Below are 26,786 nucleotides of genomic sequence, written 5' to 3'. Positions count from 1 at the left end.
CTGATCGACGGGCCCTCCTTGGATTTCCAATGCCAGGTAATTTCTCTTTGGGCCAATACGAGTCCCAGGTCTATAAATTTACTCGTAATTTTTGTCCGTTTTGTATGAGGGAACCAAAGCAGTAGACATGTCGCCATGTCTAATTCCACCTCCCTGTCAGTTACCGTGTTCAGAAGCTCTCCCACCTCGGGCCAATATGTTCCTAATTTCGGGCAATCCCACAATAGGTGATCCAGCTCCACCTCCGGCGCTAAGCACCTTGGGCACGCTGCATCCTGTACCCGAAAGTATCGTCTAATCTTCCCCGCGGTTAGATAAGCCCTATGTAGTACAAAAAAATGCACCTGCTGGAAGCGGGCATTCCTGCTACCCTTCCATGTCCTTTCCAATATATGGCTCCAGACCGTGTCCGGTATCGGTTTGCCCACACTTTCTTCCCACTTTTCTTTGAGGGTAGTCAGCGGCTCCAATCCTTCACATAGTATTCTAGAGTGAAGGCAGGTCACCGCCTTAATCGTTCCTGCCGCCATCACCACATATTGGCAAGCCAAGGTTGTGTTCGGCTCTGTTAGACCCCCTTTCCAATACTTTTGCATCGCTGCCACCACCGCCGCATGTAGTAGGTAGTTTCCATCCTGGAGGCCATACTGGTCCTGCAGTACCCGGAAGGGGACCAACATCCCGTCGATAAATAAGTCCCCCACCATCAGCAAACCCAGCTCCTCCCATTCCTGCAACGGGGACCAATCGCCCCCATGTGGAAGCGCAGTCAACATCCCCAACGGGATCTCCGGCGCGTACGGGCGAGTTGCTTTCGCCCTCCGTAGACTCCTGTTCCAGCTCAGCCTGAGAGTCCTCTCTTCTACGGACAAACCTTTCAAGTCTAATTTCTGCTGCATAATTATGTATGAGAGGACATGTCGCTGTATACCGGTCCCTCGTTCTTGTTCCGGGCCTCTAAATTCTTTAGCTACATTTTGCGTCAACACCTGTAACTGAGCAGCCAGGTAATACAATTCAAAATCGGGAACCGCTAACCCTCCCTCAAGTTTGGGCCTCATCATAGTGTTCAATGCTACCCTACGCCTTCCGCGCCCCCAGATGAAGTCAATAGTCTTCGTCCTAAGATCTTTGAATATCCGCTGAGGGATCCATATCGGTAGGGTTTGGAAGTAATAGAGCAATCTCGGGAGAGCTACCATCTTTAGCAGTGCCACCCGGCCCTGTACCGACAAAGGGAGGGAGGCCCAAAAGGCCATGCATCCTCTCAGAGCCCTTACGCAACGTCCAACATTCCCTTCTAGCAGATTAGCGGCTTCGTGGTAAATGCGGACACCCAAGTATGTGAAGCATGTATCTTCCCAAACCACATCTACGGTGAGAGGGGGATACCGCGTATTCGCCCCCAATGGGAAAACACACGTTTTATTCCAGTTGACCCTAAGGCCCGAGTGTCTGCCAAAGTCAGACAGCATCCCTACAGCTCCCTCCAGTGCCCTCTCTGTGTCCTCCAGGTACAGCAGCAAATCGTCCGCGTATAGCGAGATGTGGTGAGTCTCCACCCCGCAGACAATCCCCTTGTACCATGTTCCTGACCTCGCCCGTGCTGCCAACGGTTCCACTGCCAGAGCGAACAGCAGGGGGGAAAGTGAGCACCCCTGCCTCGTTCCTCTACACACCGGGTAGTCCGAGGATATGACGGATCCCAATCGTACCCTGGCCGTCGCGGACGAGTAGAGAACCCTCGTCCACCGCCCAAAACCATCCCCCAGGCCGAACTTCTCCAGCACCCCATCTAGGTACCTCCATTCAAGGCTATCGAAAGCTTTTTCTATATCAACAGACAAGACTGCTGGCAACTGGTCCGACTCCGAAACACCGTCCAGTATGCGGACCAGGCGGCGAATATTTATAGAGGTGTTTCTGGTCGGAATAAACCCGGCTTGATCCCGGTGTACCAGCGTAGTCATGTGCGGAAGTAACCTAGTGGCGAGAATGCGACTCAAAATTTTATAATCCACTGTCAGCATAGACAGAGGTCTATACGACGTCACATCAGAAGCCTCCTTGCCAGGCTTTAGCAGCGGCACCACTAAAGCCTCCCTCATCGATTGGGGCAGGCGTCCCAGCGTCATTGCCTCAGAATACACCGTTAACAGCCTAGGCGCCAGGACATCAATATATTTCGCATAAAATTCAATCGGTAGGCCGTCCACCCCCGGCGTCTTATTCCTAGCCATCTGTTTGACGGCCACCCGGATTTCTGATAGTGTAATAGGGCCCCCCAATTCCTTCACGATCTCGGCCTTCAGTACCGGTAGACAAACTGTCTCTAGGTATTCCCCTATCTCAGGGGCTTGCACTTCCAGCCTACTCTTATAGAGATTCATGTAATATGATTGGAAGCGCAGCACAACTGCAGTCTGTGAGTATACCACCTCCCCTGTCTCCGTTTTAATGTTCAGGATCGGGGAGCCTCTAGGGTCCGGATTGGCGAGTTTAGCAAGTAGCGTACCCACTTTATCCCCTTCAGCATGTATCCTGGTGTCGTACAACTTATAGTCAAAACATCGCAAGCGCTCCGTTTCTGTTGCCACCAATTCTTTTGCCTCCAGCAGTTGGCCCTGTAACTCCGGTCGCTCCGGCCTACGCTGCTCTAGATCCCTCAACACTCCTTCCGACTTCTCCAGATCAGCCACAACCGTCGCCCTTTCATTCGGAAACCTGCCCATACATACACCCCTCACTACCACTTTCAGTGCATCCCATTCAACCGATCTCGTGGTGGCAGAACCTTCATTCTCGTCAAAGTAGTGCTCGATTCCCTGGAGGACCGTGTCTCTAAACACCGGATCCTCCAAAGCAGTAGGATGCAGCCTCCACGATGGAACCGCCGATCTCGCCTGCTGCCACTGCACCGTCATCAGTAGGGGGTTATGGTCCGAAAGGGTTCTAGTCAGGTATTCTGTATGTGCTGTCATGGCAGCCAAAGGGCCGCTACACAAGATGGAGTCTATCCTAACGTGTAATGCATGTAGCGCAGAGAAGAAGGAATAATACCTGACTTCAGGATGCTGTTCCCTCCACACATCTATAAGGCCCCACCTCTCCTGCCAATCTTTCCTATGGGCGGCTAGCCTGCGTACTGGAGAGTCAGACAATGGGGGATGCGACCTATCTAGTGTAACATCAGTAATTGAATTGAAGTCACCACCAAGGATGATGGGGCCCGCCAGAAAGTGCGCTAGCGAGCCGGACAAGCTGTCAAAAATCCAGGCCTGGTCAGAATTGGGGGCGTACACACTACATAACACCACATCGCGACCATACAATCTTCCTTCTACCACCACAAAACGACCCTCAGGGTCGACCAACTGGTTCATAGCCTGGAATGGGATCCCCGCCCTCACCCATATCAGCACCCCTCTGGTGAACGCCGAATACACGGTGCCAAACACCTGGCCATGCCACCTCCTCTGCAATGCAGCACATTCCTGCTTGGTCAGGTGAGTCTCCTGCAACAGTGCAATCTGGACGCCTCGCCTCACCAGATGAGCGTGCACCTTATATCGTCTAGACATAGTTCGGAGTCCGCGAACATTCCATGTGAGGCATTTCAACCTAGGTAACGTCCCCATTGCTGCCATCACCCAACCATTTTCTTGTAATCAACCCGTTACCCACATCAATGCAGTTTAACCCCCCACACAAAACACCCCAAAAAACTCCCTCAACCCCACTCCCCAGAACAGGACCTAACAACCCTGCATCAGTCCCCATCCAAACCTGTAACACAACACACAGTCCACTACTCTGTAGTCGTCACCACAGAAGGCCTTAAGGGCCACGAGAGGGGTAGTCAGAGCCGACCCGGAGCAGGCGAGGCCCTCGCCCCGAGCCCTTGACCCCAGTCAGCATTTCAACACAGTACCTGCCAATCTGCAGAGCACCAGGGCAGCTCGCTCCAGCAGGAGTCAAGAACACAGGTCCCACAGGTAGTGTTATTCATTAAATAGACCATCCGCCGTCTGTGGGGTGACCGCTGCCCCCCCGGAGCTATCAACATCCGAAACGTCCCCTTTAGACTCGCCATCATCCTCGCCAGAGTCCGATTCCAGTGATATTCTTTCTAATTGCGAGCCCGTAATGATCGCTGTCGCGGCAAGCGCCCCCCTCCTGTCCGCCGCCATCTGGTCCGCCTGCTGCGCTCTCTTGAGTTTATCCTTTTTGCGGAGGCGCTGTGATTTCCTCACCTTGACCAGTGGCTGCCTCTCTTTACCTCCTTTACCTTTACGGTCCGTACCAGCACGATACAACTCGAGCCATGACCACACTTCGTCAGGGGTTTGAAAGAAATGGGTCGTACCATCTAGGATCACTCGCAGCTTTGCCGGAAAGAGCAAAGAATACTGTATGCCCTCATCTCTCAGTTCCTTCTTCATGACCAGATAGGAGGCCCTGCTTCTTTGGACCTCCTGCGTGTAATCAGGGAAAACGTGACCGGACTGTTGTCCACTTGAAAGGGGCCCACAGAGCGTGCCCTTTGTATCAGTAGGTCACGATCTTTGAAGTGCAACAGGCGGACCACCATCGGTCTGGGAGGGCGGCCCTGCATAGGTGGACGGGCCGGGACCCTGTGTGCTCGCTCCAGAGAGAAGAAGGGGGAGAGTCCCTCCGGGGCCACAACAGTTTTAAACCAGGTCTCCATGTACGCTACTGCGTCATCCCCCTCCACTTTCTCCGGCAGGCCCACCACCCGCACGTTATTTCTCCTATTGCGGCCTTCGGAGTCCTCTGCTCGCTTCTCAAGCGTCGCCAAGCGACTGAGGATGTCAGATAGTTTATGTTCTGCGGTCACCACCGCCGGTTTCAGCTCCTGCAGCAGTAGTTCACTTTCCTTCACCCTGTCCTTGAGTTTAGCATGGTCTGCCTTCAAGTGGCCAAGCTCCGTGGCCACTTGCGCTATATCTTGATGCAGGGTCTCCTTGGTTGCGGTTATCGCCTCCAGTATCCCATCCAGCCGTGCAGTCAGCCTCCGTTCCTGCGCCGAGCTTTCCGGGTCGACATGGGCCCCACCACCTACGTCCGGCATTGCCGCCCGTTCTCGTGCCTGGTGCAGCATCAGTTCGCTGCCTTCGGCGGCCATCTTGTTCTCCGCGGAAATCGTCCCAAGGCCGTCTCCGGGGACTATTCCAGCCCCAACGTTCATATGATCAGCGGAGGAGGCCCCTCGAACTCCCCGTTCATACAGTGGTCCAGTCTCCCCCTCAGAGGTGGCAGTCACCACCAAGAGTCAGTTCCTCCGTAATTTTCGGGCCCTTACTGGCTAACAAAGATGGCCGCCCACTGTCTGGCACTCTTCATGCCGGGAGGCCGCGATCACCTCCGACCATCCTGTCTTACACACAATGCGGTCCCAGCACTCCGCTCCACACCGCCCACCGTTGTTCCTTGCGCCGGCACTCCTCAATCCCAGGCTAGGGACGAGCAGAGTTCCATGCAGGGGCACAAAGTATTCAGCGGCCCGCACCCGGCCACCCAGATCAGCGCCGCGCCGAACTGGACACGCGGCTAGTTCTGGGGCGTCGTCCCACAGCAGGCTGTCTCGCCGATCTCCAGTCGGCTCAGGTCCCCGACTCACCGTCCTCACCGCAACCGCGCGGCTTCTGAGTCCTGCCGCCAGTCGACGGGCGCCCGGCTCCGCGGCCTCTCCCCGGGTTCACTCCCCTTGTCGTCCAGCAGATGTCTCCCAGGAGCCCCGGTGCGGGGTCAGCAATCCGTCTCGAGGCCGAGCACAGCGCCCGACCCCCCCGTCCGCCAGCACCAACTCCTTCGTGCCCATCCGTGTTGGGCCACCTCCGTACAGCTCCCCCAGTCCCCAAGCAGAAGCTCGGCACACAACCACTGTAGGCGTCTGAGGTTTCCGCCACGTAGCGACGCCCTCGGCACAAGGCCTTCACGCTAGGTGCTGGGGGAGGGGCGCCTCAGTCCAAGTTCTCCGGTACGGCGGGGAGCCACCTTCCGCCCACTCCACCTCACTGCGACCGTTGCCGTGTCCCAGCTGCGGCGCTGCTCGCCTCAGAGGGTAGCTTCCTCAGACCCGGGCAGCCGCCATCTTGAATCCGGTACCGTTTTCAGGATGTTCGGCGGGATCAGGCTCGGAGCTTCAGGCTCACGCCGCCATCCCGATCGGCGTCCAAGCCACGCCCCTCTTGAACAGCCAGGTCTTGAGGTGTATTCTGAAGGTGAGATGGTCCTGGTTCAGTCGTAGGTGAGCGGGGAGGGCGTTCCATGTCTTGGTGGCTAGGTAGGAGAATGATCGCCCTCCGGCGCTGGCTTTGCGAATCCGTGGGACAGTTGCAAGGGCGAGGCTGGCCGAGCGGAGTTGGCCGGTGGGAGAGTAGAACGAGAGGCGGTTGTTGAGGTATTCGGGGCCCATGTCGTGGAGTGCTTTGTGTGCATGGGTGAGGAGCCTGAACGTGATCCTCTTGCTAACGGGGAGCCAGTACAGGTTTATCAGGTGGGCCGATATGTGGCTGTGGCGAGGGACGTCGAGGATGAGTCGTGCGGAGGCGTTCTGTATTCGCTGCAGTCGCTTCTGTAGTTTGGCTGTGGTTCCTGTGTATAGGTCGTACCCGTAGTCCAATCGGCTGGTGACGAGGGCCTGTGTGACCGTCTTTCTGGTTTCTGTGGGGATCCACCGGAAGATCTTTCGGAGCCTGCGCAGGGTGTTGAAGCAGGAGGATGAGATGGCATTGACTTGTTTGGTCATCGTGAGCGAGGAGTCCAGGATGAATCCCAGGTTGCGTGCGTGGACTGTGGGTGACGGTGCGGTGCCCAGCGCAGTGGGCCACCAGGAGTCGTCCCAGGCGGATGGGGATTGTCCGAGGATGAGGACCTCCGTTTTGTCTGAGTTCAGTTTCAACCGGCTGAGCTTCATCCATTATGCGACTTCCTTCATTCCTTTCTGGAGGTTGGTTTTTGCGGTGGTTGGGTCTTTAGTGAGGGAGAGTATCAGCTGGGTGTCGTCGGCGTTGGAGATGATGTTGAGGTATGGGATCTTCCTTGGAAACGGAAGCAAGACACACTGCCTAACTCATATATCAGCACCCACTACGGCCACCACACTTCTGCTATTGAATAGCATAACCAAGTCTCTTACTTTGACATCCTTCCCATCCCCCTACACCCCTATCCACTTTAATCCGGCTTTTCCACTGGCTCTTGTGGTAGGCCCCTTTGACATATGGAGAGAGAGTGGATGCCTTATGCTGTTGATCTCTTTAAGAAGGAGATAATGCCTACCTTCGTGGAATGTGCCAGTCTATATAAATTGCCGCCGACTGAACAATTCCGTTATCTTCAGCTAAAGCACTGGGTGCAACAACCTCAGGTGCATCTGGCTGCGACAAGAGACCTCCTCCCTATTGAAAAATGTATGTAAACAGGCACTACAACAAAGGGTTGCATTTAATTCCTATACTCCCTCTTATTACCGCGGGCCCCCCATGACCCCACGGCACAGAGGATTTTGGGACACCCTACTCCCCTCCCCCTTGGAAAACAAACAATGGAAATCCCTGTACAAAGATATCACCAAATATAACCGTTCCTTGTTTTTAAGGTAGCCCACTACAAAATCCTGTATGAGTGGTACCTACACCCCCAGAAACTGCACATGATTTTCTCTAACACTTCAGATAAATGTTGGTGGGGCTGTGGGTTTTTGGGAGGTTTGTGCCATATATGGTGGGATTGCCCCTCTATTAAACCCTTTTGGAAAGAAATTCTCTACCATATTAAAACCATTCTGGGATACCCAATGTTGAACACCTTGGAGCACACGCTCTTGGGCCTGAGGGACTCAATGCTAAAATATCAAACCCAGGGGGACTGATCCATCATGTGGCTGTGTCTGAGAGCGGGCAAGATGGAAATAGCCGCAGCCTGAAAAAAAACAGAGCCCCCCCTCCCTTACTCAGTGGCATGTTCAACTGTGGCGGGCATTAGCCCTTGAGCGGATGCCTGACATTGTTGAGGACTCACAGAGAGGCTTCGATTATGTTTGGACCCCCTTGGCGAGTTACCGATCAGAGGGTCTACCCTTGTTCTCATGTGAACCGAAATTGCGAGCCCTTCCCCTTTTTCAGATTTAGCAGCCTGGGCTCACCCCTTGACCCGCTCGTGGATGACCTCGACCACTCTGGGGGAAGCCCTCGGAGGGGGTGGTCGCGGAACACCCTGGAGATGTTGGGAAGGGGTCCTGTAGGCTCAACGGGCCAACAATATGATCCGGTTCCCAGCGTATCCCCCAACCCAGCTAGACCAATTATTCATATCACAGCGATATAGTTGTATTGTTGTTTGTTTTCCTTTTGGCTTAAACTGAGTTTTTCTTTGCATAAGCTATGCATTATCTGGGGACCCTGTGCGCAAGTGGAACATTACAACCTGGAACATATAAGCTTTATATTGAAATGGTGTAGGGACAACCCTACCATACCTGGGGGAACATGTGAAGTTAAACAAAACCGAGTCGAGAACTTGTGAAAATGCTGTGTTTCTTTTTAGACATCTGTAACTCTTGACATGTGAAATGTCCTCGGGGGAACTACAATGTACTGTGAAACGTTTCAAAATCAATAAAACGTTTTTGACATAAATTATGACTAAACAGATTCATAAACAGACCAAATTAAAAGATGAATTACAAATGGCTGTTTTCATTACACAAAGCAGATGTACTGGTAAATCTAAATCCTGATCGTACTTTTCCACAGAAATTAGAAGGGGAGTTGACTCTGGCTATATTATACACCGATTATAATATTTTGCTGGACCGCACACCACTTGGTCTTCAAAAACAGCTGCATGATTTGAAAATAAATATTTCACAAACCAAAATAATGATATTTTCGAGGGCTAGAAAAATAACCTAAAGTGGTGTATCAAGTCGGAGAAATTGGAGCTTGTACATGAATATACATATTTGGGTATTGTTTATTCAAGATAATCTAAATTATAAAGCACATATAGTTACACAGGAGCATAGAGCCAATGCCATTGCTTGCTCCTTAAAGAAGATGGACTAAGGCATAAGTCCTTTGAAGCTCTCAGGGAGACCTATAATTTAAAAATTGGAAATGTATTTCTTTGTGGCTGTGATTGTTTTATAGAGTCTGATATATTTCATTTGCAGTGTGTAGAAATGCTTATTTGGAAAGAATGGTTGAATCTGTCGAAAGGCACAATTAATAGTGCACTCAGATTGAAGCTGGGACTTATGAATATCATAAAAGGTATTGGCAAATAATTTTCAATTGCAGGACATTTAGGGCATTTGCTTAAATGTCAGTTACAGTTGAAAGAAACAATCACTTGGATAAATAACCTGGGAAATGTTTCGGAGGCCTTGAATTGATCCATTGTTATAATTTTTAATGACTCATTATCTTGTTAGGAAAAGAAAGATAAAAGCATGATAAAAAGCTATGCCCTGCAATGTGAAATAAACAATTGCAGGAACAAACCTTAGTTGGCACATTTGTTATATACTGATTTAAGGTACAAAAGTACTTAAAAGATATAAAAGCAAACAATAGCAAACAATTTATGCTGAAAGTGAGACTGCCCAAGTGCCGGCCTTTATTAATTGGAAATGTAACGTCATTATTCATGAAAAGAGTCCTTATCTAAGGTTATTTGTCCATGCTGTAATCAATGTTCTTTGCCTTAACATAACATAACAAAAATGTCTCTCACAATTTGTGAAGCACTACTATAGCTGTCAGCCTTACCAGGAAACCCAACTACCTGATTCCTACTTGCTAACATTTTAGAAGAGGAAAGCGGGAGATTTTAAAAACAATATTCGGGAGAACGTATTTCCCCCACTGACTCCTTTTGAAGCAGAGGCAATTTCAGGCGGGAGACAACCAAATAAAAGTCATTTTTAGCTTTGGCATAACAAAATCGGGAGTATCCCGCCTGAATCAGGTCCGTTGGCATGTATGCTGATTATCCAAAGGATCCACATGATAGACCTTGGGAAATACTAAAGATAAATAGCAGGTTACATGCCCAATAAGCAAAGTAATATGAATTAAGCATGCTATCCTCACACGTAATAAACTCCTGGAATACCAGGATCCTTTCCTGCAAGCACCTGATTTGTATTATGCAGAACCTGAAGCTTGCAAGTACATTGACTCTCTCAGTTGCCCTGATGTTACGAAAGACTAAGGAGAAAACTACAGAAGATACCATAGTTAAGAGGGATGTGGTGGTAGGTTTTGTCCTTTGCCACAGAAGCAGCTAAATGTGCACACACATAACATTCCTTAGCATCCATATATTGGTGTGTTCATACAACAGTTAAAGAAGACATTTGAAGAGAATCCTCCTCCGAAGCATCCAACATACTCAGATCAAAGCTATGTCTATCTTCTACGGTAGAGGAAATAGAAGTTGGTTTGGGATGTTGACTTAATAGGACTAGTACCTACAGGGGAACTGAAACCTATTAGCAAAGCAGTCATAAAAATAATACCAACAATCACTCTACACTTGTTCTTTGATAGGATGACCATTGTTTCTCTAAAGTCTGACTTTAAAATGGGAATAGCTGAAAGCAAAATAATGATTACTGTTTGTAATCCAAGAAATCAAGAAATCTTCATGGTGGTAGCTTTATTTATGGTGGTTCTATGGACACTGATCCTTAACCATCCAAATCATAGAAAATCGGATCAGGTTTACTTTCTGCAAAGTGCATCCATTCAGGGATTGAGTACCTTTGAATAGGTACCCTTGTTCTCCTTGATATCCTGACTACTGACTGTTCATATTGGCTGTCACTTAGTCAGCTCAACTCCGTCTCCTCTGTGACAGTTTATAGGATGTGTTTCAAAGATATACTCGATCTCCATTGGTTCATTGGCCACCCTTCTGTTCTGTGGGTGGTATTGGTCATATTTCTTCGTTTTTCTTCTGGATCAGAGTTATCATTCACTTGTACACTGGGCTGATTTACTGTGGCTACTCTGGATTCATTCACCACAGGCTCAGGACTTGCCTCAGTTTGACCCTGAGACACCTCTTGGGTTTGAGGTAATTGCTGAGTTTGAGACACCTGGGTGCTTTTTTGCCCTCCCCTGCACCTTCTGGGTGATCAGAAGTTTGGCTTTGTGAGTCATTGGTTGTTGTCATCACTTTTTCATCATGATGTCTCATGCGCTGAGTGTGGGATGCATGCATCCCGTTAGGTAGTCCACCACACTTAACAACTGTGTTGGTGACCAGTATAACCTGGAAGGGGCCACACCACAGGGTTCCAGGCATGATTTCCTGGAATGCTTCTTCCCCGAAACCCACCCTCCAAGACTAAAGTTATGAGACTGTTCCTGGTTCGGGAGGACAGTTGCAGTTTCAACGTTGTGAGAGACAAAACCCCCAGATCAACCAGTCCCTTGCAGTAGTCAAAAACCATACCATCTGAAATATTGACATGTTTTATTTGCAGGCATGGCAAGCAACCTCGTGGCTCTCCTCCATCATGAAGCGGCAATCCTGTTATTCGATCAGGAGTAGTCCGGAGACTCATCAACATCAAGGGCAAGACATTCGGCCCTTTCAGAGATATAGACACACACTTTGACAAGGCGAGATTTCAAACCCCTATTTATCTGTTCTACAATTTTGGATGCTTCAGGTCGATAACCACAGTGCAGTCACTATTCTGTTTGCAAGGTTGCACACAGCATTCTCAGAACCTGATGGTTTAAATGGGCTCCGCCGACTGACTCGAGAGACACCGTAAATCTGAACCTAGGTATTAATTCTCATAGCACTAGCTTGGCTGCAGTGGGGTTGTCATTTCTCCTCGTAGGGTAGGCTTCCACTCAGCAAGAAAAGATACACACCACAACCAGGACGTATTACAGCCCATTCCACACAGGCATCTTGATGAAAGAAATCCAACTGCATCCTACTAATGGTAGGTTTCCAGATCTCTTTATGTGACTCAACAATACTGGTGTCCTCCTCCCTACAGTCAATTTCTGACAGGTAACGCAATGATGACACATTCTCTGCCATCACTCTAAAACTGGGGTGAAACCAGTTCTGCCTAAACAATCTCAACATTGCATCCCTCTCTATATGTGTGGGACCATGAAAATATCTGACCATAGGTGGCAGTAAACAGTTTGGCAATTCAGGTCTTCCATCAGCAGAAACCAAAATCTCAACTCCCTTCTTCACACAACCTGCTCTGACTCATCCCTACTGCTCATTCTCTGGTGCGTCCTCCCGCTGTCGTCTGACTTCCTCCTCCCATGTTTCAGCAAAGGTTAACAGCAAGTTTAAGTTGGTCTCATTTTCAGATTCATTTGAATATTCTCAATTGAATGCAAACGACCCGTGAGTGCAATACAGAGCAACTTCCTCAGCATACTAATTTTGAGCAGTGACTTAATAATTTCCACTTCTGTGTCCTGTGCATCTCACAACTGTTATTCTCAGAAGCATTTGCAATGCTTTCAGCAATCTATTGATATATTTCCTATTCTGGATTGGAGACCTACAATATGTCATAAACCAAACCCTCTTTGTGACCACAACTGTCTGATGTGATGGACAACAGTATAGTCATACTGACTTGCAGTGTAAATGTTAACTTTCATTTGGTCTGTGAGACAGAAAGCTCTGGTAAGAGGGCCCAACTCAGCCACTTGGGCAGAGGTCAAACCACGTAGCCAAAAGGCTTCCAATACAGCTTCTAAGGTAAAGACGGCATAAACAGCTTTTAAATGTCCCCAACATCTCTCCAGCATGAGCCATCCACAAACAATACATAATCAGGCTCTGGAAGGGGATCATCTGTGATATCAGGTCTTGTCTTGGGGCACAGTTAAGTCAAATGGACACAGTTTTGCACAATCCCCCACCCCCAAGCCTCATCCCCCAATATCCACTTCCGTTTCACGTAATGACAATAATGTAGCAGGGTTTAAGCTAGAACACCTCTTTAAAGTAATGTTATCTGCCATCAATATGATTTACTCACACTTGGTTGAGGTGGCTGCTAGTAAGGGGGTGCGTCTTAGTGCCCTCAATCTGGCAACCCTGTAGCTACCGGGTCAAGTGTGGCTGAAAACTGGGCTACTGGCCTTTGGGAAGTGCCATTTGTTTGTGCAAGCACTGAGAGAGTGCACCCTTCCTTCTCACTGCAAAACAGAATAAACTCTTTAATGTAATTTGGAATTCCTAGACCGAGGGCATGATAAAGACTTCGTCAGCTCTAAGAAGGCTTACATGCAGTCCTCCTATAGTAGCGGATCAGACACATTCTTGTGTGTCAACGTCTGATTATTTTTTAGTTGGCTCCCTCATGTACTATGCATGCGCTTCTCAAACCACTGTGTCCTTCCCTCCCTTGTCCAATTTACATGCCCCCATCTGCCAGCCCTCCCTCTTCTGTGTTGCTTGCAACTATCCCACTCCCTCCAGGTTGTTGCTTGCCCCCACCCGCCCTCCCTCCAGGTGGTTGCTTGCCCCCACCCACCCTCCCTCCAGGTGGTTGCTTGCCCCCACCCGCCCTCCCTCCAGGTGGTTGCTTGCCCTGACTCACCCTCCCTCTGTACTGCTGCTTGCCCCCACCCACCCTCCCTCTGTGCTGCTGCTTGTCCTTCCTCAGGTGTTGCCGCTTGCCCCCATCCGCCCTCCCTCAGGTGTTGCTGCTTGCCCCCACCCACCCTCCCTCAGGTGATACGGCTTACCCCACCCACCCTTCCTCAGGTGATACGGCTTAAACCCACCCACCCTCCCTCAGGTGATTCTGCTTACCCCCACCCACTCTCCCTCAGGTGTTGTTACTTGCCACCACCCACCCTCCCTCAGGTGTTGCTGCTTGACCCTAACTGCCCTCCCTCAGGTGTTGCTGCGTGCCCCCACCCGCCCTCCCTCAGGTGTTGCTGCTTGCCCCCACCCGCCCTCCCTCAGGTGTTGCTGCTTGCCCCCACCCGCCCTCCCTCAGGTGTTGCTGCTTGCCCCCACCTGCCCTCCCTCAGATGTTGCTGCTTGCCCCCACCCGCCCTCCCTCAGGTGTTGCTGCTTTTCCCCCACCCGCCCATCCCCAAAGTCATCGAGAAGACCGTCAACAAGCAGCTGTCCGCCTTCCTCGAAACGAATGGTTCCCTCGACCTCTCGCAGTCCGGCTTCCGGGCCAACCACAGCACCGAGACCGCCCTGATCGCAGCTACCGATGACATCCGAGCCCTGCTCGACAACGGAGAAACAGCGGCCCTCATCCTCCTGGACCTCTCCGCGGCCTTCGACACTGTCTGCCACCGTACCCTAGTACAGCGCCTCAGCAACGTCGGCATCCAGGAGAAGGCACGGGACTGGATCATCTCCTTCCTCGCCGGAAGGACACAGAGAGTTCGCCTCCCCCCGTTCAGATCGGAGGCCACCGAAGTCATCTGCGGCGTTCCCCAAGGCTCCTCGCTCAGCCCAACACTCTTCAACGTCTACATGAGCCCCATCGCACGCCAGCTCAACCTCAACATCATCTCCTACGCCGACGACACCCAGCTGATCCTCTCCCTCACCAACGACCCCGCCACCGCCAGAGCCAACCTGCACGAAGGGATGACAGACTTAGCCAAATGGATGTCGAACAGCCGCCTGAAACTGAACTCGGACAAGACGGAAGTCCTCATCCTGGGATCCTCACCCTCCGCCTGGGACGACTCCTGGTGGCCCCCCGCCCTGGGCAGCGCACCCAAACCAACAGACCACGCACGCAACCTGGGCTTCATCCTGGACTCCTCCCTCTCCATGACCAGACAAGTCAACACCGTCTCCTCGTCGTGCTTCAACATCCTGCGCATGCTACGTAAGATCTTCCGGTGGATCCCCACCGAGACCAGGAAGACGGTCACCCAGGCCCTCGTCACCAGCCGACTGGACTACGGCAACTCCCTCTACGCCGGAACCACCGCCAAACTCCAGAAGAGACTCCAGCGGATCCAGAACACCTCAGCACGACTCATCCTGGACATCCCCCGCCGCAGCCACATATCCGGACACCTGAGAGATCTGCACTGGCTCCCGGTCAACAAAAGAATCACCTTCCGGCTCCTCACCCACGCACACAAAGCCCTACACAACCAAGGCCCAGGATACCTAAACAGCCGCCTCAACTTCTACGCTCCCAAACGCCAGCTTCGATCGACCAGCCACGCCCTCGCCGCCGTCCCCCGCATCCGAAGAGATACCACAGGAGGAAGGTCCTTCTCCTACCTGGCCGCCAAGACTTGGAATTCCCTCCCGGCCCACCTCCGCCTGACCCAAGACCACCTCGCCTTCAGGAAGCAGCTCAAGACCTGGCTGTTCGAGCGGTAGCGGACCCCCCACCCCCCCAGCGCCTTGAGACCCTCCGGGTGAGTAGTGCGCTATATAAATGCTTTGATTGATTGATTGATTGATTGCTGCTTGCTCCCACCTGCCCCTCCCTCAGGTGTTACTGCTTGCCCCCACCCGCCCTCCCTCAAGTGTTGCTGCTTGCACCCACCTGCCCTCCCTCAGGTGTTGCTGCTTGCCCCCACCCCCTCCCTTTGTGTTGCAGTATGCCTTCCTTCCGTGTTGCTACTTGCCACCGCCCACCCTCCCTCTTTCCCTCCCTCCATGTTGCTGCTGGTCAACTGTGTTGCTGCTTGCCCATGCCCTCCCTACCTCCGTGCTGCTGCTTGCCCTCACCCGCTCTCCCTGCTCCTGTGGGGACTCCCATTGACGTTTGTTTGGCTGGTTTCCGTTACAGGTACTAGGCTCAGTCACACAGGAGGGCTGCGTTTTCATTGGGAAAAGTGGGGTGTCGCTGGGTGGTAGGAATTTAGGGGATTCCTGCTGATTCTGGAATTTTCCATCACAGTAATGTGCAGAACGTGCATGTATTTAGACAACATTTGAGGTCTGCAGGGCATTGTGGATAAGAAAATCTTGTGTGATGCACACAAGGCACACCACCCTCTAATTACCTAGGTGTCTAGTTTTCAAAAATGTCAGTGGTTGGTAGGTTTCAGTGGGTGCCGGCCAAGCACGGCCTCAAATACAGTAGCTACCCCGTCTCTGATTTTTACATGTAGCGTTTTAGGGTCTTTTGTGTCAGTGTCTTGGCCCAACCACACAAGTGGGGTACCATTGTTATCGGGACACTTGGGGGAATGCTGGGTGGTACGAAATTTGTGGATCCTCACAGATTCCAGAAGTTTCCTGCAAAGATATGTGAGTAAAATGTGTGTTTTTAGCTAAGGTTTGAGGTTTGCAAGGGCTTCTGGTGACGAAAACATGAGGAGAGCCACGCAAGTCACCCCACCCTGGATTCCCCCGGGCATTTATTTTTCAAAAGTGCACAGGTGTGCTTGGTTTTCCTCTTTACTGGCTGTGCGTGGGCCCAAAATCCACAGCTACCCACATTGCAAAAAAAGGCTACATATTCAGTGGAAAAATGTGTTCATTTTGCAATTTGGGGCCTTTCCTGTTGCAGACACTAGGCTTACACACACAAGTAAGATACCATTTGTATCGGGAGACATGTTAGGACATAGAATTGTAGAAAATTTGCCATTACCTTGTGCTTTCCAAATGTCAACGAGTGAGTAAAAAAGTTGTCTTTTTTTTTTTAATTCTCTCTGAATCACTTGCTAGTATGGGTACCCACAAAATCAGAGATGTACAAATAACCAGTTTCTAAACTCTGTATCTGGTGTACATATCAAGGGTACATAGGTTTCCTTCATACCCATTTTTTACTCTACCTTCTACCAAGTAAATTGCTCTGTACTCGGTACACTATGAAAAAGCATTGTAAGGTGGAGCTGTTTTGGCTCTGGGTACGTCTGGTTCTTTGACAACCTTCAAACCCTATATATCCTCGGAACCAGAAGGATCTAGCTGGATATAATGGTATATTGCTTTTGTAAATTGGCTATCGTGACCTGAAGTTACAGGCGAAAACATTGTCACAAAAGGCTGTTTTGTCCAACTCATTTTCAATAGGAGGTATCTACACAAATGACCCTTTGCTGAATTCAGAATTCTGTCTACTTTTCAGGAATCTATAGCTTTTTGGGATCACTCATGGGTTTCAGGCAGGTGTTCACCGCAAACTTGGTTGTATGTTCAAAGCACCCAAATGAAGAGAAATGGGCTACCTCTTTGAAAAGTGCCCAAAATTTTTTTTTTTAACTCCGCTCTGCATGTTCCTGAAAGCTGGGAAGGTAGTGTCTTTGGCACAGTAAACCTTTTGTTGATGCCATTTTTAGGAAAGAAACAGACACTTTTTTGCAGGGCTCTTTTTCCCAATTTCCCCACAAAAAAACCCAAGATTCAGCAATATTGTTGCTATTTTCTTGCTCCTCTCCTTGGGAAACCACAAAACCTGCTTACCTTTAGAATCTCCCTGATAGTGCGGGGGGGTCGCAAGTTTGGCATGGACACCTTTATATGGAAAAATGTTATGGAGGCCTAAGCACAGACTACTCCAAATGGCCAAAAAAGGGCTCAGCAATGGGGTGAAAAAGTCTCAGCAGTTAAGGGGTTACTGTTGATTTAATGTAGTTTCCTTGGGTGGTATAGCCTAGGCAAATATTTAAATTGCACAATTCTGCACCTCTAATTTGTTTTTTATGAGCATAGAGACGCTGGGCCATTCGTCCTCAAAGCAGTTGGCAGCATCATTTACCAGTTTTTCATTGAGCTCTTCAGACTTGGGCATCCTTATCCCAATAGCATTACTGTATTGCTTCAGCAACGTACACACTCACCATCTTCACCAACTGCCTTAGAACACTTTGGGTTGGGCTGGGAATTCTATCAGGAGAGACTGTAATGTGCTATCGAAATCGGAAAAGCAATCCTATGTAAAGTGCATTTCAGTCTGCCTTCTTTCTTAAATATTCTAACGCCATGAACACATGATTAAGAAAAAAAGATTCCACCAGCATTGAAGCCCCATCTTAGTGAATGACTTGTTGGGCGTCTGTTCAGTAGTGACACTAAGATCAGGGAGTGGCATTTTTGAAACTAGGGATGAGGAAAACCGCATATTCACCAAATAATTTTGAGCTGCGCTGGTCGTGTTCCACACTATATGTTTTTCAGTTTTGACTACAAGTTGTGGGGAAATATGCACGTTTCTCAATAATGACAGGAGTTTTTTTTAACATACCTTCCTGGATCAATACCCCTGGAAATGCATTAATGGCTTGGCTTGCTTGCTGTGCTTCTCAATTTGCGACCCCCATGATGTTGGTAAAATAGCGCCAGTCACTGCAGCGATGGTGACTTATTACAAACAAAGTTTTAAAAAAGTGTGTGTGAAATCCGGAATGTCGTGTAGTCAACACAACTGTGCACATGGATCTTCTCCAAACCGAGTCAAGGCAAGCAGCATGGGCATCTTTTTGGATTATAGACCTACTCATCATAAGTGTATTTGGTACTGTCATTGGTAATGGCAGTGAGATTTGTGCAATCTGTGATATATCGCTTATTTGTTGTGTACCATTGTTTCCACTTCTCAGACCCCATTTCCCAAAAAAAGGAGGGAGGGGAGAGATGACATTTACATTGCTTGATACTTCATTTTTTTATTTCACAGCTTTGTTTGATGGAACCCAACCTTAGGTCTGGTTATACATTATTTAAAGGAAAAATTAAGATGATATAATACACTTTAAATGACGAACCACTAAACAAACTGAACCATTGTTGTTTTTCGTAGGCCCTGTTGTTGCATTGGAGTTTAATGGAAATGGTGCAGTTGAAGGATGCCAGAGCATTGTGAACGAAGTATTTAGTGGGACCAAGGTGAGCCATTTTCTGTGCTAATGGGTTTGTAAGTAAAGGTTCTGTATATGATGGAATATACTACACAAATTCTGGTGCAAGTACTTACTTTTTTTAATGGTCACTTGAAAATTGACTCATCCCCCTTACCTTCATCAAAGCATATTGGATGCCTGGCCAGTAAGGAGGGGCACCTTTACAGGCAAATTGCAGTCTCACATTTTCTAGGTGCCACGTTGCACAGGCCCTTCCAGTTGCAGATTAAGAGACCTTCTCTACGATGGGTTGAGGTGCTTTCGAAGCACATGTTTTGAGGATGGAGGGAGGTTCTTGCACTGTACATAACAATATTTGACAAGGATCTGACAGCTCTGCGGAAGGGGACGATTATGTTTCACAGTATTAGAACTACAGCTGGTACGGAGAGTTCCAGGATGCCAGGGGTATTGACACTTTGCCTGATACTGGCTTTGTGTCCGTCTTGCTACAGTGGAAAGTGCTTTTTTCGCAGTTGTGATGTGTAGGACAGCTGAATTACTAGATTTAAAACTGCCAACCATGGAAGTTAAAACTGATGTCCCAGCTGAAGTATTGCAGCCAGGTTAGGTTCCCACCAACCCACTGTTACATGTCAACGAGGCACTTACTTGACACCCTTTTGGGCACTTGGGCCAACCCCTGTTTGGGATTCAAGCTTCAACCAGCAGGGTTAACCCAAATTATTTCAATACCCCTCCTCCCATTTGTGGGTCCAAACAAATTGAGACCTTTGGCGAAATGATGCTCTCCTCCATGAGCCTTGTTTTTAAATCGGTCAGTGCCATCTGTCTCCTTGGCCATTATACCCATACTCTTTGGGATCCCTTTGGGATCCCATGGCTTAGGATTTGGCAGCTATTCCAGACGACCTTCTGGCGTCTCTCACGCAGGCCATTCAGGATGGCTTTGATGCGACAAATTTGTAATATGTTCAAGACTAGGCACAACTGATTTCTTAGGACATACCATGGGTACACGTGTGGCTGTCACTCACCACGCCAGGATGAGATCCACATGTTACTCCTGGGATGTCCAGGCATCTTTAACAGACATGCCTTTTGACTGGTCCTGCCTTCTTTGCGATTAAAGGCAACTCAGCCTTGGTGTGCTTGAAAGAGAGCAAAGCGTCAACACGTTCATTAGGCCTTTCTACTCCCATGAGGCAATTCCACCAGCAATTTTGACCTCTTCAGGGCATCAGTAGAGGTTTTCCTCTGAGTCAACACCAGACTCCTTCTCCACCCAATCAGGACTTTCATCTCTTTCGTTGCCATTGCTGCAGTTCTCAGAGACATCGAGGTCAACAAGGGCAACATGCAGCACAGTCCCCCGCAACTCTAGAGGCCACAACTGCAAAACTACATTAGTGTGTCCTTGCTGGCACACAGACACCCTGTTGGAGGCAGGATCTGATATATAGCCTCCAAGGGTGGCAGGCCATCACAACTGACCCACCCCTGCCAAGTAACCCTCATTGAAGTCTAGAGTAACGCATTCTGGGTGTTTCTCCGTATTGCTGCAACATTCCAAATTTCTCATGCAAATCAGATGAGCATATATACTTTAAAAAAAAACACGTTTTTCGGTGTCTTAACCTTTTCTCCCCGCCCTGCTGGCACAGATCGTCAATCAGCATAAAGTTTGGGACCACGTAAGCCTGATAGCCCAGCCTGTGCGAGCTCCTGATATCCTAATTGACTGCCTACCCATGGCATTGACTCTAATTGGTGGGTTATAGTTGGGCCTTCCTCATGCTTGTGTCCATCTCACTGCAGCTGTGCACGTGGGTCATGTGGCGGTGGCCTAAGGAGGCCAGGACTTCTGTGAGCAACGGAAGCAGGGTGATGAGAGCACCTGGCGGCCTCCAGCATCGCCATTGGGCCTTCCTCATGCTTGTGTCCATCTCACTGCAGCTGTGCACGTGGGTGATGTGGCGGTGGCCTAAGGAGGCCAGGACTTCTGTGAGCAACGGAAGCAGGGTGATGAGAGCACCTGGCGGCCTCCAGCATCGCCATTGTTCGCAGCTCCCATGTCGCCAGTGGAGAGCCACAAAACAGCTAAATGCTAGTTCCAGACAAGTGCAGTGTAATGTACATTCCCATCTCCCAGTTTCTGAGCAGCAGCCTCAGCCTGCTGCTGTCAAAAAAAGAGAGAAAGTAAGAAAGAGAAAACACTGAAACCCAGGGAGGATCGTCCAATAAACTTCCATGGTCGCAGAGAGTCATCCTAGTCAATCGGTTTGCGATACTCAGATCAGCACCACGCGAGCTTCACGACACCAACAGTAATAAAGTACAAACAGATAGACAAAGAAATCAATTAAGCATTAAGCTTGGACATCATGCGCTAGTCCTCTCCATCATCAGAAGTTAACGGGAGACAGCAAAAAATAATGCTTCGACTTGTGTCTTATTTTAAAATATGAAGAGCCTCTGTTTTTTAACCCCTAAAATTCGGCATACTGGGAATATCCATTTTATTTTCCCCTTCACATAGGTTGGGCAGTAGAACAGTGCATGCTCCACAGTTCCCTTGCTTGCACCACAGGAGGGGAATGCCCACCTTTCCCTTTCATGCGGCCGAACAGACCCTGAGGTGAAGGAAAGCAAGGGATGGGTGCCATAATGAAACTGGAGGTATATTTTCCTAGCTGCCGCAGGTTCAATCCCATCAGGGACCCGCTCCGTCTTAAACTCATCCTTCACCGAGAGGAAAGCATCGGTCAGGGGGCCCAAGGGAGTGCTGTGGCTGTATTAGGTTCATTTTGTACTGCCCATAATTGGCTTTGATGGTATTCTTACTAATAGACCCTGCTGTCATCTTGTCTTCCCACAAAATCCCATTACCTGACTTTCTCAGTTTGTCTGTGATGTATCTAACTCATGCAATTTTGTCAGAACCTGGCAGACCCAAGATTTCTTCCAACTCCTGTTGGTATGATGTAAGCTCGGAGTGGCCCAGAGCCTCCTCCAATAGAGGATTGGTCTAATTTCTATCCCTTTTGAGATCGTCTGAAAACCCATATCTAACCAGAGTGGAAGCAATGGGGTGCTGACAGGGACGCCTGTCAGCTGGTGCAGTAGTCGATTTTTCACTAGAGTATGGGCCACTGTATCCTTGTGGCCCAAGATCTCCACTCCGTATTGTGAAGCCCCTATGGCCTGTTGTTTATATTATATTTAAATTATATTTGTTATCCATCCTTCACATCCACTAATTTGCTATCTCATGACAGCAGAAACATGTGTTTCACTTTGTGTCATTTCCCACCCCCCAACTCTCACGAAATACAATGCAAACTTTTGAGATGCTGCAGCTAGGTACTCATAACACAGCAAATAAATACTGTCATGCACACTTTTATACATCGCGCAGAATGTTTTTTTTGGTCTATCTCTTTAAAATACTTCCGTATCATATATGATTTGTTGTAGATGACCATAGCAAGTGTTTTTTAGTTTTGTATACATTGACACATCTAGCCTCTCACTGCTTAGGAGAACGCAGTGTCTAAATGTGGTGGTTATGTGACATATTTAACTTATAAACTTGATCCGAGTTCATTGCGTACATAGACCTTCCAGTCACGGTGTTCCACTGGCTTTAAGGCACAAACCCTCTGGAGAGCAATATTCCCAACATAGCACAGGTACATCTCCAGTAAGAGGCAGTACTATGTTTAGCTCGGTGAACTTATTAAAAATAGGTTGTTGCTTCTAAATCTGGGAAATATTCAGCTTTGATCTATGTCAGAAGCCTGTAGGAAGTGAATAGGCTTGTAGCACTTAACTTATTCTTCAACCTATTTTCCTGCTACTTAAGAGGCCCTGGTCAAGAAATGTCTTGTGTGCGCTCCACAGAGTCTCCCCTTCTTCCAGTGGCCCATCTTCCGCATGATGATTGCACTGAATCCAACATTGGTAAAATGACCTAAAGGAGCAACAAGTGTCTGGAATTCCTGGCGTCCGGCAGAAAACTAATCAAATGTGTCAGGCCCACTTTCCCACACAGAAACCGTCCCCACTGTAGCTGCAAACCAGGGGACCAGTTGATCACAAAAAGTCTTTGAATACCAGGGAGAAGCTTGGTCACTGGAGCTAGGAGGGGCAGCCTTGCAGGAAAAGGAGCTAGCTGCTCAGAAAGAGACCCATCAGTTGATTGCAATGTTCATGAAGGCTGTGTATGCAAAGGGGAGAGTTGGTCAATGGAGTAGCTTTTCGGGAAGAGGAGGAAGCTGCACACAGTCCATACCATGGAAATGCCCTCATTCCCTGGTAGACAGTTAAGAGGAAACTCACTGCATGCTATACAAAGCCTTTGGAGGGAAAGGTAGCTACATACACCACTCAGGAGTTTGAGAGTTATCTGGATTCGCTCCGTTGGAGATGGCGGGGAAGATCCATGAAAGGGACCAGTTGCATAGACACTTCATATGCACCTGAGGAAAGCTATTCTCCATATCCTATAGCTGTGCTAGCAGCAATGACTGTGTTTCTTTGTTAGTTCCTCAACCTGCCAAGCATGCCGTTTCTGTGCATTCCACAGGAATTGGTTGGCATTCATTTCATATGTAGTTGATCCTCATTTGATCTTTCTCACAAGGGCATTGACATCGCCCTGGCAGCCGGGTGCCCTTCCATGAAATCTGTGTATACAGGGCACTGGGACAAGATTGTGGCTTGGTGTAGTACCAGCCAGTTAGACCTGTTAAAGGCAAAACTGTTGGATGTGTTGTTGTTTGCTTTGTTTTTGGCCCACCAAGGCTGGCTCTGGGCACCTGGTACCAAGGTTACCTTTTGGCCTTCTTTGCCTTTTACATTTGCCAGACCAACCTTCCTTGTTCAAATCACTGCTTGTGATGCATTTCTTGAAATGTTTACAATGTATATTTCTGCCTAAACTCTTTGTGATATTAAATGGGACTTAAGTCTTGTTCTCACTTTTCTGATGTGTACCCCTTTTGAACCAATGCACAGTTAGTTGTCCATTGCACCTACTCACCATAAAACCGGACTTACTGGTTGTGATAATGTCACACATCAGGTTAGTGAACTTCAGGCCCTTTTGGTCCAGCCCCCCCATACCGCCTTTTTTTGGACAAACTCGTGTTAAGGACTTGAACTATGTTTCTACTGAAGATGGTGACACCCTTTCCTGTTGGACTAGCTAGGACTCTCCCAACCTTCTTTGATCTGCCTCATCCTTCAAAAGATATTCACAAGGTGAGGAATCTGCTCTTCTGGTGGATCCTCTTTCTAACTCCAGATTTCTGTCTGCCCTCCCTTCTCCCAGTTCTGTGAAGTGGAATTCTTACCATCTTAAGGAGTTCAGTACACTGCCACTGACCATTTCTTTGAAGTGCTCTGCATCTGAGGAAGGAAGGGGAAATATTGAGACACTGACATCCGTTCACAGGGGTGCCACTTATATACGGCTATGTATAGAATCACCACTTAGCCACGTGGCGCCTCCTACTGAGGTGTGGGCTCATTGCTGGAAAAATCCTCCTGATCCAGACTAATATCTGGGAGTATTATAAAGGTGAGAAGCTGCAGGTAGGTAGAATATCTACCAGAAAAAGCATTTCCAAAGGTAATTAACTTGTTCATACTTTCCACAGGCAATATGAAACAAATCTGGTTGATATGTAAGCATCATGAGAACAACAGTAGAGAACTCCATATCACTTACTACCTCTTGCAGCAGAAACACCCAACTGATGCAGCACACTTGAAAATAATTAGGCTTAAAATAAATTAAATTCCAGGTAGCAGAGAGCCTGGTAATGGGAGCAATAAGTGAATTCACAATGTAAACACACTCCAGCTCATTTAATTTAAATGTGTTTTAGTTATTAAAACACACTTAGGCTCACGAGGAGTCTCTTGGTGCTACCAAAATCATTTATGAAGAAATAAATACTGTCATTACCTTAAATATTAAAGAGCAATGTCCTAGGTCTCTTTCAGAACTTGAGTAGGGATTCTTCAGTCCTAATTTCCAAAGGCAAAGCTTTTTAAATAAGTGCCCCTTAGTACTGAAGTGGCTTTCGCACCCCACTTCTTGTGTAAGATTCTAGGAACTGCAAATTTCAGCTGCAGTCTAGATCTCATGTACCGGGTGGTGAGTATTGTATCAAAATAGACATGCTAGTAAATTAGGAGCCTTATCGTAGAAGATTGTATGCACTGGACATTCTGACTGAAAAACAATCCTGTGGTGGATGGGCTGTCAATAAAATTAGTGCAGATTTGACGCCACATGATCATGTTTTTTAAGGCTTAAAAAATATCCTACAGTGCAATTTTGGATGTATTGCAGACTCCTGGTACTATTTTTGGATACCTCTAAGTATGTTCTAGTTTAATTTTAACACTTTTTGAGTTCGAGACTAACAGCTGTTTCACACAAAACAGCATATTTTTCGACATAAAATCTAACTCAAAATAAAAATTGCATAAATATCAGTTGTCATTAAATATTAGCCAGCAGATGCTATCACGTAATATGTCAATCTGCATCGTAATTTAGAATTTTAAACCAATAGTAAAACTGCAATGAAAGCAAAATTAGACCCGGTCTGGGTCAATGTACAGCAGCTAAAATAATGTTAGTCAGAAAAAAGTCCAGTACAGTAATTTATAACTTGCTGGTTAGATCACAATGTATTTAATAATAATCATTTGCCCGCTCTAAAAAGTAGCTAGCCGATTCAAGAAAACACAATACACAATCTCAGACTTCATTTGTAGTCCATGAATCAAAACATTAATTTGCTTCCTTGCAGTTGCAGTTACGCCCACCATTTATTATGCAGTTAGGTTTCAACAGTCTTTTTTTAAAAATAGAAATCCATCTGATGTGGCTATGCATTTTAGATGGTTCAGAGTCTTTCTCTCTGAGCACCAAATCCTGCAGTTAATGTGTTCTGATTGTTATTTACTCCACTCGCTATTCACCTTCCTGATATGAAGGTGCTGTACCCCAAATCAATTAAAACCAAATTGTATTTGGGTGCTAGAGGATAAATTAAATACCTTTGTGGAATCAGTCTACTGTATCTGTCCCTCAACCCGTCATACATTGATGATTTGTACGAAGTACGAATAACCCCAAACTCTCCAACTAAACTCAGTGAAGAACGGTGATGTGAATGCAAAATATTAGATGGACTCCAACCTTGTAATTGATTGGATTCATATTTGTTGCTACTATTTATATTGGCACAAGGTTTATCTAACTCTGCTGCTCTCTGAAGTGGCTAGAGACTTCAGAATAAAAGGATAAATACACATTCCATCTCCTCTGAAGCCTAATATCACACTTAGTTTTGGAAACACATTTAACTATTTTCCTCTGACACTGGGGTGATGCCTTCCAGTCTTGTGAACCCATCACATTCGTTTTTAGGTCTCACAGACCTGCGTTGCAGCGCGCATGTGCTGCTCGCTCTGCGAGGCTTGTAATCGAGGAGATTTCACAAGTGGACTTGAAGCTCCGCTCATCATTCTGATTGGCTAGCGCCATCGATTATGGTAAACGTTGGCCTCCGATTGAAAATGAGGCGTCTTTGTTACTGCCCTGTCTCCTTCTCGGACAGCCCATCCAGACTGGATCTTTTACTTGCGGCTTTACACAGTGGGCTTTATCTGGTGGGAGAACACTGTTTTCCAGCTTCTTTACATGGCGTTGAGCTGCTGGCCGGTGCTCTCCCTCTTACTTTATAGGTCCTCACAAAACAGCAAACACATTACTCTTCGAGCCGCAGATTTGTTCTCGAACTGCTTTTTTGCCTCTCCGCCTTTAAAACCGGATGTTTTACAGTTTTCATAAACCCACAGTTATGCTGCAGGAAAACATCTGGTGACATTTTCGGAGGAAAGGGGCTTTTTACGACT

At 48.1% G+C, this 26,786-nt stretch overlaps 1 protein-coding gene across 1 annotated transcript in view; it reads left to right on the top strand.

The window, feature by feature from the left end:
* RP2 (RP2 activator of ARL3 GTPase) overlaps positions 1–26,786 on the top strand; it is a 145,494-nt gene that overhangs the window by 88,783 nt on the left and 29,925 nt on the right. The window contains exon 4 of the mRNA XM_078658219.1: positions 18,785–18,870. Coding sequence (XP_078514345.1) covers positions 18,785–18,870 — 86 coding nt within the window. The remainder of the gene's footprint in view (positions 1–18,784; positions 18,871–26,786) is intronic.

This window comes from Lissotriton helveticus, chromosome 8, assembly GCF_964261635.1.
Source record: "Lissotriton helveticus chromosome 8, aLisHel1.1, whole genome shotgun sequence".
NCBI lineage: Eukaryota > Metazoa > Chordata > Amphibia > Caudata > Salamandridae > Lissotriton > Lissotriton helveticus.
This window is presented reverse-complemented; position numbering and strand designations above follow the sequence as displayed.